At 38.9% G+C, this 13,959-nt stretch overlaps 2 protein-coding genes across 18 annotated transcripts; one reads left to right on the top strand and one right to left on the bottom strand.

The window, feature by feature from the left end:
• Positions 1-1,049: 1,049 nt before the first annotated feature.
• On the top strand, positions 1,050-13,861 carry LOC111258609 (dual specificity protein phosphatase 12). Of its 13 annotated transcripts, none has more exons than XM_022830016.2 (9): positions 6,259-6,529; positions 6,763-6,864; positions 6,971-7,293; positions 7,773-7,891; positions 8,688-8,868; positions 9,516-9,611; positions 10,203-10,564; positions 11,050-11,289; positions 12,939-13,030. In XM_022830016.2, exons 3-8 carry the CDS (start codon positions 7,010-7,012, stop codon positions 11,238-11,240), a joined length of 1,233 nt encoding a protein of 410 aa, XP_022685751.1. In that variant the 5' UTR covers positions 6,259-6,529; positions 6,763-6,864; positions 6,971-7,009; the 3' UTR covers positions 11,241-11,289; positions 12,939-13,030. The 13 variants fall into 13 exon arrangements, with proteins under 13 accessions (XP_022685750.1, XP_022685747.1, XP_022685745.1 ...); XM_022830017.2 differs by having other exon boundaries at positions 12,943-13,004; XM_086967526.1 differs by lacking the exons at positions 6,259-6,529; positions 12,939-13,030 and adding an exon at positions 6,230-6,244 and having other exon boundaries at positions 11,050-12,913.
• On the bottom strand, positions 3,101-6,012 carry Pgm1 (phosphoglucose mutase 1). 5 transcript variants are annotated; one of them, XM_022830005.2, is made up of 2 exons: positions 5,984-6,012; positions 3,101-5,049 (listed from the first exon to the last, which is right to left on the bottom strand). In XM_022830005.2, the coding sequence occupies exon 2, from the start codon at positions 4,943-4,945 to the stop codon at positions 3,260-3,262; it is 1,686 nt and encodes a 561-aa protein (XP_022685740.1). In that variant the 5' UTR covers positions 4,946-5,049; positions 5,984-6,012; the 3' UTR covers positions 3,101-3,259. The 5 variants fall into 5 exon arrangements, with proteins under 5 accessions (XP_022685740.1, XP_022685737.1, XP_022685739.1 ...); XM_022830002.2 differs by lacking the exon at positions 5,984-6,012 and adding an exon at positions 5,514-5,797; XM_022830004.2 differs by lacking the exon at positions 5,984-6,012 and adding an exon at positions 5,555-5,797.
• Positions 13,862-13,959: the final 98 nt, after the last annotated feature.

Raw genomic sequence — 13,959 nt, 5'->3', positions numbered from 1 at the left:
AAGATTACCTTTCTTTCTACGGTTTTACGTTTCTAAAGTTTACGGTAAAAAAGTCAAGTTATTCAAAATGTCGTTGAGAACTGAGTCGTTTTATGGCCGCTTCCTATGCAACCCACTCCAAGACCAGAAGATATCTCATATGCCGGACAAATAGCACCAACGCCTAAATTGATTTTATATTGCCGATCGAAATGAAATAAATGTCAAGTATAACGCTCGTCTAATGAATACAAGATTCCATAGTCGCTGCTGAGGGTGAGTGTAATAAACCGCTATCAGAAAACACGGTAAAAGCTTTTTGAGTCAGCTCACTCAAACTTCATTTTGACCCACTCAAATTTTATTTATTTTATCTATTCCCCCTGCGTTACGTATGTTAAACTCAAACCAAGTTCAAAGCTAACCGGTCTTTCAGTCTCAACTGCAATTTCACCTATTAATCTAACCATACACGACTAGACTAAACCCTGTGAACTGGCAATATCTCACAACTTTTTGTATATTTGCCTATTCAAAAAATCCGATCATGCTTAAAATAGATGCTTGTATCACTGACTGCATCTACTGTTTCTGTGGCTATCTGGCTGATCAAAGCCTTGGCCATTCATGGCAGAGGCTCAATAAAGCAATATGAATATAATTCCTGTAAATTATTTTACATAAAATAAATATTCGAAAATATTGGATGATCTATAAGAAGAAGTAGAAATTAACCTCACCTATAAGTTTTTTGATCCTGATAATATACGTACAGACGCATATAAGCGATTTACTTGTTTAAAACACAGTTTTCTTTCAGTTTGGTCGAAAAACGTTTTACTTGCAGTACTTTGCCGCAGATAAATAATATTTTGAATAAAGCTCTTTCTAAGATTCTCATCCAAGAAATCCTTGATCGTGTGTCTATGTTATTCGTTGCTCTTCCATTGAAACTGCTGCTTTAGATCGTCAGATCACAGTTGTGCTTCAGTCCACAGAATTGAAATTCGCGGGCCACAGACGAGCTTGTGCTCTTCGCCCATCTGTTGACTGTATGCCGCTACGCTGATTAAAGCGCGAACTATGTATGTGTAGAATTTTAGATATTTTTTCCAAGTGCAGAGCTAGTCTATGTGTGTTTCGCCTGCTTGCATTTACGATCATGTGGATACTGTTGAATATGTGAAGTCAATTAGTACATTCAGAGATGTCCGCCAAAATGGAACGTGCACGGTGGGTGCCTGCACGTGGAATAGCATACGATTCAAAATTTCTCGTCGGCTATGAACGTCCCTGACAAACAGATAAGCTCAAAGCGCCTACTCTTACCTGTGTTTATCTTACCACAACTGTGCGGTGCATGAAAACGTTCGCATGACAACTATTAGTAAGATCTTGGTTTATAAAACTTTAAAGGGGGTGTTTTTTTTTGGGGGGGGGTGCTGCTCTGTCGGCCTAATCACATCTTTCAGGCGAATAAATAATAAATACATTTAAGAACTTCTTAAAACGGTTGTGTTTCATATGCAAGTGGTAAAAAGAAAGTGATTAAATATGGGCTAATTTAAGAGTGCCAGAATTCTGTTTAGTAACAGCTAGCCGTTGTACTGAAAAAGCGGAGGATACATATAACACTGATATCGCGATTTTGTACTATACCTGATTGGCTTAATCATCGAGCTGAGAGAAAAAAATAAGCGTGAAATTAGTCAAAGCAGGCGTCCTCAAATTGAGAAACGTGTTTATAAGGATTAGCAAATTTAGGTATAAATGAACGAAGCTGGCGGATGTAGTGTAAAGTATGTACATCTGTGAAAAATATGGCAACATTTTATCAATCTATGCACACCTTTACCATCGCAATATTATATGTTGCCGTAACACCTGGTTTCATATACATATAATTCATTCACCTCGACTATGAGTGGCCTAGACTCAAGAACAGGTTTTAAACCAATATTGCTGCTGTTAAAATTGATTTCAATTCCGTACTCGTATCGCCTGAATAAAGGTATTTCAACATTTAAAGATCATGCGTCCAGTTAAACCTGTTTTTTTTCCAGACAGCCCAATTTAAATGCAATAACTAATGATATAATCAAGGCAAAATATACCAAAAACAAAAAATAACTTGAGTGAGTAAATATACCTGTCCCGTTTATTCCATCATTCGGGTGTGATCTCTATATCCTAATATACAGTGCCGAGTTTTGCTTCATCGGAACTGCTATCGTTTTATCAAATAGCTGCAACTACAACTGACGCTTGTTTCGCCCGACATCGTTGTTAGGTATTTCACCGGCACGAAACGAACTGTATTCCTAAGCGAATTCCCCTGTCCGGGTTCGAATCTAAGGCGCAACGTGTCCCTAAGGTTAGCAAACAAAATTGCTCAATAAAAAATCACGCGGACGTTAGAACTTACCCCCACGAAAACAAAATTATCATTAGACGAGTAGTCGTTAATATAATAACTACCCTATCGCAAGTACTATTATTGTATATTGAGCCAGCGCAATGTTTGCCTACTTTAGATTGACGCCGTCTAATTTACTTGTTGTGGCTGATTCCATGGTTCCTGAAAAACTTCTTTGCCATAAATAGTATAGATAATGATAGCACGAATGACTTCAATCTATCAGTAGTGACTCTATGTATATCGCAGTTATTTCTTTGCTATTCCTCACACAGCGACTCCGTTGAATCCAAAAAGGCTTTCTTTTATTAGAGTAAAATGACACACTTCAGGGATAAAAGGTGCACTAGGAAAATCATCGAGCTAATAAGCTGCACAAACCTATAAAGGTACATCCAACGATTTAGTCGATAATTAGCCATCGGCGTTTGGTCTATTACTGTAGTATAATCCACGCTTGTACTCGTAGAGAGACAAGCTGTTTTTACTGTAATCATCTATGCCAAAATTTACAAGGTCACTTTGAGGCACTACTTATTAATTTAATAAGTTTATTAACGTGTTTTCATCATACGCCACCTTATTTCCTCGCGCTTGACGGTGTTGGTAATGAATACCTATTTAAAAGTACCAGATTTTTGTGATCTGGGTAATATAATTAGACTAGTATAGTAGCAGCTGCCTAAAATGAAAAATCGATCTAAGTGCCTATGTTAAGTTTACTTTATTTAGTAAGCATAAACACAAAAACTGTGAAAGCTTCGTGAGACACAAAAGTTGTCATCGATTATTGTAAATTTCATCGTAGAACGAGTCATCAAGGTCTTTTCATTTGGTGGAACTTTGTCCTTCGACTGTCCGTGTTTATGTGATGACGCTCGGCGCATCACGTTTAACAAATGCAGTCAGTTTTGAAATGTCTAGCGCTACCTGAATCAGGGGTTTCAGCATTTCCTGGGTTGGTGCTTTACATTTTTCAAGATCAGACTCATAAGCGTCTCCGTATAGACGAACAGTGGCCCCCGTACTGCCCGTGCCAGAGATGCGAAACACAACGCGCGACCCACACTCAAACAGTATACGTAAGCCCTGATTTTTAGCCACACTTCCATCGACTGGATCGGTGTACGAGAAGTTGTCAGCCAGTTTCACTTTGAAGGTTTTACCTAGTGCCGAAAGTTCGCTACCGACAAAGGCTGGGTTGTCGATGAGGGTCCTGTTCAGATGGTCGAACATTGCATTGACATCTTCGGAGGCACAGTTTTCGTAGTCGTAGCGGGTGAAAAAGTTGCGACCATACTTAGCCCAATGGGAATGTAGCAATGATTCAACACCTTGGCCCGTGTGTGCGATGACGGACAGCCAAGCCAGAGCAGCCCAGATTCCATCTTTTTCTCGTATGTGATCGCTGCCGGTACCAAATGACTCTTCTCCGCAGAGAGAAAGATGACCGGCGTCCATCAAATTTCCGAAATATTTCCAACCTGTTGGTACTTCGAAGCAGGGTTTGCCCTTCTCTTGGGCCACGCGATCAACGGCACCAGCAGTTGGCATTGATCGGGCAACACCTTTTATTCCACCACTGTTTTTGAAATACGGCACACACGTATCTACGTGATCGGCTAACAACGCTAGCGAATCCGAAGGTGACACGAAACACGCTTTCTTACCAAGGATCATGTTGCGGTCACCGTCACCGTCAAAAGCCGCCCCGAAATCGTAGGGCCCGCTGATCATAGCGTCGACGAGCTCTTTAGCATACACCAGATTGGGATCAGGATGTTTTCCTCCGAAGTCGACTAAAGGGACTGCGTTGACGACTGAATCTGCTGGTGCTCCTAGTTCGTCTACGAATATGCGTCGCGCATAAGGGCCTGTCACTCCGTTCAAGCAGTTGATCAAAATTTTAAAATCGCCCGTGAGGAGTTTTTTGATGGCGGGGAAATCGAAGATGGTTTTCATAAGTTCGACGTAGATCTCGACCGGGTCAATTACGTCTACGCTGAAGTCGCGACCATCAACATTAAAGTTGTATTGTGCAACCTTGCTAAGGTCCACGGTCAGGTTTTTCGCTATGCGATACTCTGTAATCCTTTTAGAAATCTCAAATATTTTTTCAGTAACTTTATCAGGAGCAGGGCCCCCGTTTGCTGTATTGAACTTGATTCCAAAGTCATTATCAATACCTCCAGGGTTGTGACTGGCCGTCAGTACGATGCCACCAAGCGTTTTCATTTTTCGGATGATTGTTGATACTGCGGGCGTCGAAAAGATACCATCCACTCCAATGATCACTTTTGACACCTCGTTGGCCGCGCACATCTTCACGATGATCTGCGCAGCCTCCTTTACAAATTCGCGCCCATCCCCTCCAACGACGAGGGTACTGCCTTTTAGCGAGTCTCCACACGAAGACAGAATTGATTGAACAAAGTTTTCGGTGTAGTGGTCCTTGTTGAAGACTTTTGTGGGCTTTCGAAGTCCGCTTGTGCCCGGCTTTTGATCACTAAACGCCGCGGTCTTAACTGCCTCTGATGTCGCTTGCGCCATTTTTCCGAAGATCGAAGGACTAGTTTTGTTGCCACTATAGCTACCCCTCTATGGTGAGTCTAACGATACGTAAACGTCCTGCCAGCGGAGAAAACGCCGGTACACTGTAAAAGACGAACGAGAGAGCCACTGTAAACGTTGTCTCACGAATAAGTTCCTTGTATCACATGCATTGCATGAAAAAACTTAGGCGCCCACGTCTGTACATGCTGTCAACGTAAACCGCACGTTTAAAACGATCTTATGAGTGCCACGCCGCTCACAAATATTCGTGCGCACTAAAGAAGGTTAGTATCATATGAACACCGAAAATATTCTTTAGTATTAGGTTTGTCAGTCGGAACTCGCGGCTGGTCTCTAGCCTCCTCGAATAATTGCGCCGAACTGTATATTATTCAGCAAATGTTTCGTGGCAGGAATGACTTTCTCCTCAAGTATTGGTGTTTGCTTTGTTTGACTTTAAAATTAGGCTAATATCTCGTTCTTGGAATATAAATCAACTCTACTACTACTTCGTGGCAAGCCTCTCAACATGTCAAAACTTTTCAGTTAGACCTATCGCACATACTCGGTATAATTAAAGAGATTTAGATTCTACAACAAGTTTACAATAAACCACCGACGGGCAGCGCTATGCTGGCAGTTGCTTTTTAACGAGCCAAGTCACAAACGGTTTGTACAACACTCGTCACTGGCGTAGGAAAGTCGATAGTTATTTTCTATCGAGAGCAGTGCGAGATTACACGGCATTCGCTCTAGTTATTCGCCATTAGTGCTCTTTCTTGCAACGTGTGATAACCGAACTTGAATGACGCGCCGGTGACCCGTTAATTTTAGTGAAGGACACGATTCACGCGTGCGCCACTCTACGAACCGTTGCCTATCGTTAGTCTGCGGAATTTGTTTTTTTTTTTTTTTTGTTACTGTAGTCTCTAACTGTGTTGAGCCGCGTGGACGGGCGGGCGGGCGGTTAGATGTTGTCAATGCAGGCAAAATATCAACATGCCAATAAAATACTTTTTTGAATCGTAGTTATACCGAAAAGCATCGCATCAAGTGCAACCCATAAACGCCGCTTTCTAACGCCATGTACGTACCTAAATTTATATATCGACTGACCACTTGAGTAAAGGGAAAGGTCGTGTGGTAGTCATTGAGGGCATCCTGCTCGATGATAGTCTGTCCTCTGCTCTTTCGCTTAGACGTATATCCCTTTCCCAACTGCCTGCAAGGGGTCTTTCTTTGTTTTGAGGCCCCTTTCCATGCAGCTCACGGCTAACGTTTTTCTCCAGACGGCCAGTAAGCATTATCATGATGAATAGATTCATTCTGATACGTTGTTGATGCAACTTTACGAAAGCGTTTCATAATTCAATTAAAGTGCCGTTTACCCTTGATTCATTCATGCCGTTATTATTACAATTACTCGGCTGAGGTGAAATACTGGAAAATGATTCTATATACAAAAATAGAGTTGTTAATCTATGCGAGCGTATTTTTTGCCGCCGGAGATAACAACCATATCTGTTAGGACGATAACCAGTAGCGGTAATAGTAATAATCACCAAATGTCTGTAACGAATGGTAAAAATATGATATTCATGATGTACACTCAATGTCTAACACGAATATCTTTTATAGGATGATACAAACATCTGCCATTTATATCATATATGTCAATATCCATAAGTAAGGTATAGAAAAAGGAACAGGTCATAATGTATTGTCATTTATATTGCGTTTCAAATTTAAGTATTCGACCTATCTACATCTACTGCTAAGTGGATACCTACTTTTGTGTAATTCTTTTTTAAAAGGTCACATCTGAAATGTGGGCACGGTACTTGACTCGGTCTATTTGCTGATTCCCATCTCTCAGCAAATCGCGGTTCTTGTGACTGTGCAGAGTATGCATGCAGGTACTTCGACACAACGCATTTTTGAGCTCTGTATCCTCCGAATAGTACGCTGACATCAGCCTCGTACTTTAAGCTACTACCTTAAACTTAGGTTATGTTAAATTAGTTTCAGATTTAGCTAAGGTGACGTGGCGCATAGTTGAAGATGGATATTGGTGCAAATCAACCCGTTTCTGGGAAAGGAGTTTCTGCGAGACAACTGTCGGGGTATGATAATCCTCTAATAGTGATAGATTCACTAGAAGATCTTCCTGCATCAGAAGAAGTTGATACGGCTGGCCTCAATTGTTCAGTAGTCGCTCCCAACATCTTTGTCTCGGACCGCGCAACAGCTGAAAATGAAGGTGCACTCGTGCGTCTGGGAATAACTCATATTGTTACGGTAGATAGTCATAGACTTCGTGCAGAACTCTATACGGAGCCAAAAAGGTCAGTTATGATCGATGCTTTTTCCGCTAGTTACTTTATTGTATTTAATGGAACAACTGAGCTACCTTTTTAGGCTTTGTCTATACTACTTATCAAGTACACAACACATACGAAGATTATTTTAATTTTCTTTTACAAAATGTTATACTTCCCGCATGGATGTATTTCAGTATTTATTCATATAATACTGTAGAGCCACTAAACCACTGATTGGAGACTGCTTAATCGTCAAATTAGCAAAGAACTCGTGCATACAATGGCAAGCGGAATTCAGATAACTTCTTGTACCTACTATCTTCTTGCACTACATAATGCTGTGTTGTATCTTGAAGCTGTACCTTTACTTCAACAACTGAAGCCGAAATAGATCTTCTGTTATTTAGAACATAACATTAAATAAAGGAAAGGACTAGGTATGTGCATTTATGCTGCTCCTAACATTTAAAATTCAAATGGGATTGGCTGATAATCTGTTTTAGATTTCAATTTCACTTTATACGAGCGGATGATGTTGTAGAACAGGACCTCCTCACACATCTGCCAGAAATGTTCCAATTTTTGGACAACGCTGGAAGGATTCTCTTCCATTGTCATCAAGGTAAGTGATAAGAAAAAACATATATATATATATATATATATCCATATATATTGCATCATGAGCAAACAGTCTGGCCCCTTTAACTGATACTAGTTCGCATGTGTTGATGAGATTTTTGAAAACATACCCGTCAAAGTACTTTACGAAGGTACTAATGCAAGCTATTAGTCCACGGAATCATAGCTCTATATAACTTCTGCGCTTCATGAATAATCATATGTTTCAAAATTAGGATGTTTTGAAATAAATGTCTTAGTCAGCAGGGATCTTCTTATTTCAGAGCTTTAGAGTCCCACCAAAAGTATTCGCCTTTAGTTACTGTACAAAGCGATATTATAAATAAGGGGTGCATGCCTTTCAACGAGGGAGATGATAAAAATTAGACAATGGAGCCTCTCTAGGAGTAACGGTAGACGGAGATTATGGTACATAGTTTCCTTGCAGCCATTGGAAATTCATCTGATATAAACACCAAATCCTAGTGGAACCGGCTTTGTTCTTTTGAAACAAAAACACTTATTGTACCAGATATGTACAACGTCGATAATACGAGTAGTTTTCGATGATAACGACTGATAATTGTAAATATCTTAGTGTCTCCCCGGAATTGTTAGTAGTCTTTAAAACAGTTTCTAAGTATATAAATGTTATGAACTTATTTTGACAAACGTTGCCAGAAATCGGTACTTCTAAAAAGTAAGCAAATGTTTACGAAGTATCAAATCTTTGTTTTGTTCTCTAATAATCTCAACGAAATTTCTATAACTACAAATCCGATGTTGATTCAATGCTTAAGGTATCTCCCGAAGCGTAACCCTATGTATCGCCTATCTGATGCTCAAGACTATGAAAAGTTTAGAGGATATATCCAAACAAATATGCCAAGCACGTCCGCAAGCTTTTCCCAACAACGGTTTTTGGACCCAGCTTTTGCTGTTTGAACGAATGGGAAACAAAATCGATCGCCATGATCTGGGGTAAGTTTCTGGACTACGCTTTCAGCCAGCGTCAAGTGACGTCAAGCCATTAATAAATCACGATTTGGTCTGACTTAACTTTCAATAGTAATCACGGAAAAATGGATGATCGCTAGTGCTTCTTTATTTCTCCCATTTTCAATCGAATCTTGTTTGTCAGCTCTCTTTGGCGAGTTTCGGCTTTTTTGTAAGGTGTATGATGGAATGGTAAGAGGCATTGGGTGGATAATAATAACGTCGCGTTCGTACAGATTTCATAAAAAAAGCAAAACATTAAGATAACTATCTCATTTTCGACATGCAGTAATCCTGACTTTGTTAATGTATTTCACCAATAATCAATCAACCAGCACATTTTTACGTATAACAGCGAAAATATTACATCGCTCCCAAGTAAAACAATTTTTGTTGATTTTATTTATAGAAGTTCTTTCGAGCGACATTGTAAGAATAGTCGTTACTTTTTTAATCCGTAATTATCATCCGCTAAAAATAAAAGGTCATTCAAATTAGTTGTTTAAACGATTTACCAGTTTAGTTTGAAAGCAGATACTAACGTAATAAATAAAAGATGTTCGCTTTGCTTAACCACATGTGCCCCATGACTGCTGAAAATAATCTTAGTAATAGTTATCTGTATTTTCCAGCTTTCAAATGTATGCTCTAAAGGAATGCCTCGGAAAACTGCTTGCTACGCGCTGCAGTCAATCGCTGACTTTAGCCGAGCGGGAAAACTTCTATCAGTAGGTAACTTCGAATGAATCGGAATTATGTGTAGTACTATTCATTTTTCGCATATCTTGGCCATGAAGTAAAAATCTAGTTACTGTTTTTTTCTTTTTTTCATTTTAGCCATTTGTTTTAGAAAAAACTACTTCATAGATTTTTAAAACCTCAGGGCTCCTGTCGAATGGCTAAAATATAACAAGAAAACAAGATGAATATCCGAATTATCAATTGAATACAGATTAAGGAAGACAGCTTTTCTACATTTCATTTAATACAAACGGTTACTTGGCTTGACCTCTAATTTCGCTGTTTTATTCCAACGTTAACAAACGTGTAAACCTGGAAGACGATGCGGGGCGATTGATAGTATCTGTTGATTTGACCAGATATCTGAACATAGTTCCACATTTGAACCGCTGATATGCTTCATCACCCCCGTTTTTTCGTTGCGACTGAGTATTTTAGCTTCCTGTGGTATACCCATATTACCTACTCGGAGCTAAACAATATTCCTAACAATATTATTTCAATTATTAATTCGATTAATTTCGAGCACAAAGACTTGCAAGCAAAAATATAGTGATGAAAATATCGTTTTGTTTTAGGTTCCTTCCGGAGAGCGAATATAATATTCGCTGTAAAAAATGCGGTTACAGAATATCATCTACGAGCCGAGTCATTCCCCACCAACCGCTGGACAGAATTCGATGGTCTCGTGGCCTTATTTTCGATCGCGACGAAAAAAGAGTACCCGGTCTTATCGAAGCGCGCCAAAGTCAACGAGTGGCTCGTATGTTCTACCAAAAGCCCAGTTACTTTGCACAGATTAAAGCTAAAATGGTGAAAGAACACCGCGAAGTGATGTTGAGACCCAACGAACCTCACCCGGCTTCGACTGAACGCTGCAAAAGAACTATTTTTATAATTCCTGACGAACAAATTCTAAGTCAAGTTTATAAATCGCTTGGTGAGTAGTTGGTCCAGCACTATATAGGTACGGAAGTTAATCCTTTGTTTTTAATTGGATATGAGGCAATTAGCAGCCTCATAGCCTATGACTTTGGTCGGGTGTTAGCGTGTTTTTCTGTGTCTTATGAATACATTTGTTTTTTAACGGACAACATGGGAACCAATCGAAGCATTTTTGGTACCTACTTAATAATGCCCGTCGCATTAGCGGACAGATAAGTTCTCGACGCTAAAACCCTACGACAACGGATCGAATCCTGTTGTAGAGAAACACGTATTTCCAGCAGCATTTGTATAGCTGTCAGTTGGGGTATAACTCCTGTGAGTCAGTGCCTGACCCTACTAATAGCATATCTTCTGTCATACTATAGTATTTCATATACTTTTGCAAGATAGTTTCTTTAGTCTATGTGTGTGCGTATCTATCGCTTTTCTCAGCCTGTTTCTTCAGCGTGAGTCCATTCGTTTGTCACATTTTTGCAGAAAATACCCCTGGACATATCACGTGTGAATGTGGGATCCAACTGGGAAGATACAGTTGGAATCTTCCTGCGGAATGTGTGACGTGTAATTCCCAATGCGCATCTGGCTTTATGTTGTTTTATCATAAAATCTCACCACTTCCTGGACACGAAGAAGAGCTTGCCGCGCGTCTTATGTCTGGGACCAAATGACCGAGTACTTTTGAATTATGATCTCCCTGATGGACGCTCTTACCCCACCGTGAGCACAATACAGAATCGATTGGAGGGCAGGCTATATTCTGTAATATTTTTGTGCAGTGTCGTATAGAACGCAAAGAAAAAAAACCGTTTACTACTGTGCTACAGACAGCGCCTTATATTTATATTTTTATGGGACACGAATATGAACCTGTTTAATATTGAGATTTCATATTGATACTCATGTTGGGGTTCTAATCATAATGATTTCCGCTAGTTAAAATAATAAAATGAACATGTGAATTCCGTTGCTTTGCTCTAGTAATGTGTAAATACGACCGCTGGAAACAAGCAAAAGAAACTGAATTATGTGTAAACAGACAGGAAGTACCTATATATTTATGCCAATATGTTTAACAACTCTCGGTAAATAACTAATAGGATCGTACCCTAGGATTCTTTTGGGTAATTATTCCGATCCTTAATCTTATCTTCAATCATTGATAATAATGGCTATTAATAAATTTTGATAATTTAATGTCTATAAATAAACCGCGAGAACTCAATATTTGGGCAAAGATAGCCAATTGCTCAAAATATCGGTAACTTAAAACCGAAAATTTAAATCTTTCCACACAAGATGCACATGGATCACCATACGCTGTTACCGTAGATAAAACAGTGAGAGCAAGTTAGATATCACAGGAAACATGCTGAAGGTTTTCTTTTGTATGTGCTATTATCGTTTATGTTTTATGACATTGGCCGTTCTTCAAGCTATAGACTCTTGCGCATTTATGTCAATCCACGTTCATTTCCACAGCTTTCTCATTGTCGAAGTAGTCGAAGTGTCACAAACTTAAAATTCGTGGTATAATCCGTTGAAATTTCAATGTTATAAACATCCTTCCTCGTTCCTGTAATACCTCAACTATGAATAGAAGTGTCACTTGAGAAAGACCCCGCTCGGTCGTCAATTTCTGTATTTTCAATAACACCGAGTTATCACTGGCACAGCATATGATATAGTGTAAACTATATATGTCCAACTTGATTTAACAAAATACGGATCAGCCAGGTAGCCTAAAATAAATCTAGCTGCTATGAAATGGTTGGTTGATTTATGATGACGCTTATGTGAATCCTTCACGAGTACCAAAAGGTGACAGTACTTAACTTAGAGACAGTACCTTGGTTCTGAATTTAGACGAGATTCTGGGTTCAAGCTCACCGCATGCAAAAACACTGCTCGGGTCAACAAGTGATCGTGTCTAAGAGGTTTTTCTCTATGATAAGTAGCCAACGAGTAAAATTAAATGTACTTGACTTTTAGTGCTATTTTAAGATACTGGGATAATATATTGAAAAGAGTGGAATAACGCATCCATAAAATGGGTTAGAATTAAAAACAAGCAGAAAAGCGTAAAGGTTAATACGCGTTAAATGTGTTTGAATACAAATGTGGCTAATTTTATGTAGTCACTTCATAACACCAAACAACTAGAATGTATCTCAATGTAAACATACGTGAGAACTATTTTGTTTTCGACTAAACCTTCAAAATTGCTATATCTGTTAATTGCTGTTGTCACCATCAGTTTACCATAACGGATTATTACGGCCTAAATACAACTATTTTTTAAATAAACTGACTAATACAGAATAGTATTTCTCTAAAAAAATAACTATTTTCTCGTCGTATTATTTCAGACAGGATTAATTGTCCTAAGTGCCATAGATGTTTAGGCAGATACAATTGGAACGGTCTTTTCTGTGAGTGCGGCGGAGAGTATGACGCTGGCTTTATCTTGACCCGCTCGTCAATAGATCAACCAAGCGGGTGGTGATATGACAAGCTGCCATGCTGGCAAGATTGGACAGGTACATGTAAAGAACAAATTCGAGCAGGAAAACAAGCCAACGAATCAATCAATGATAATTCTCAAACTTCAACGGCGGTCACTGTCGTTACGTATAACGAGTTAGATGTTCCGAAAAGGTACAAGCCATGTATCGGCCTATCAGAATCATGAAGCCTTTGTATTGGATATTTTATTATACATTCTTAATGTATATCTAATACGTTAAAACAAATGAAAATCAACAGATTATATATATATATTACCAAAACCACAGCGGAATAATAATCAGTGTGAAGTACACGAGCATAGAAACAACTGAGGCCATATATAGTTTTATTACTGTCTTCACCTGAAGGGTCTTGGTGCAGTTTACAAAAATTAGATTGTAAGATGCCTTAGTGCTTACCAGATAAGTTGACTGAAAAATTGTGGGCATTTTTCGTATTCCTGTACACTGGACAGGTAATAAACAGTTATGTTGCCGGAACCAATGTAGCGAGCATTAATACTCCTAATATCTGCAGAAGAATCTTACGTAATGTATATAATTATATGCTAATTATTACAATTTCGGAATATTAACTTAATTGTGCTTTATTATCTCGTAGAATAAACGCTCTTAAGTAGTCTATAATAGGTTCTAAAGGTATATGCAACGCGGAGAATATTACTTATCTAAGAAATGCAAATGAAAAAAAAAACACTTTTTGGCCAACTATGCACTATGCCTGGAGTGACAAGGATGAATAAACTGCGAACTATATGCGAATAGGTGGCATTTGTAATTAAACATTTTGTTAATCTCATGATAAAATGAAGAAGACTTAAGGGTCAGATATCATTTCCTGCGAAAATATTAAAAATGTTCC

This window comes from Varroa jacobsoni, unplaced genomic scaffold (assembly GCF_002532875.2).
Source record: "Varroa jacobsoni isolate VJ856 unplaced genomic scaffold, vjacob_1.0 scaffold_252, whole genome shotgun sequence".
Taxonomy (NCBI): Eukaryota; Metazoa; Arthropoda; class Arachnida; order Mesostigmata; family Varroidae; genus Varroa; species Varroa jacobsoni.
This window is presented reverse-complemented; position numbering and strand designations above follow the sequence as displayed.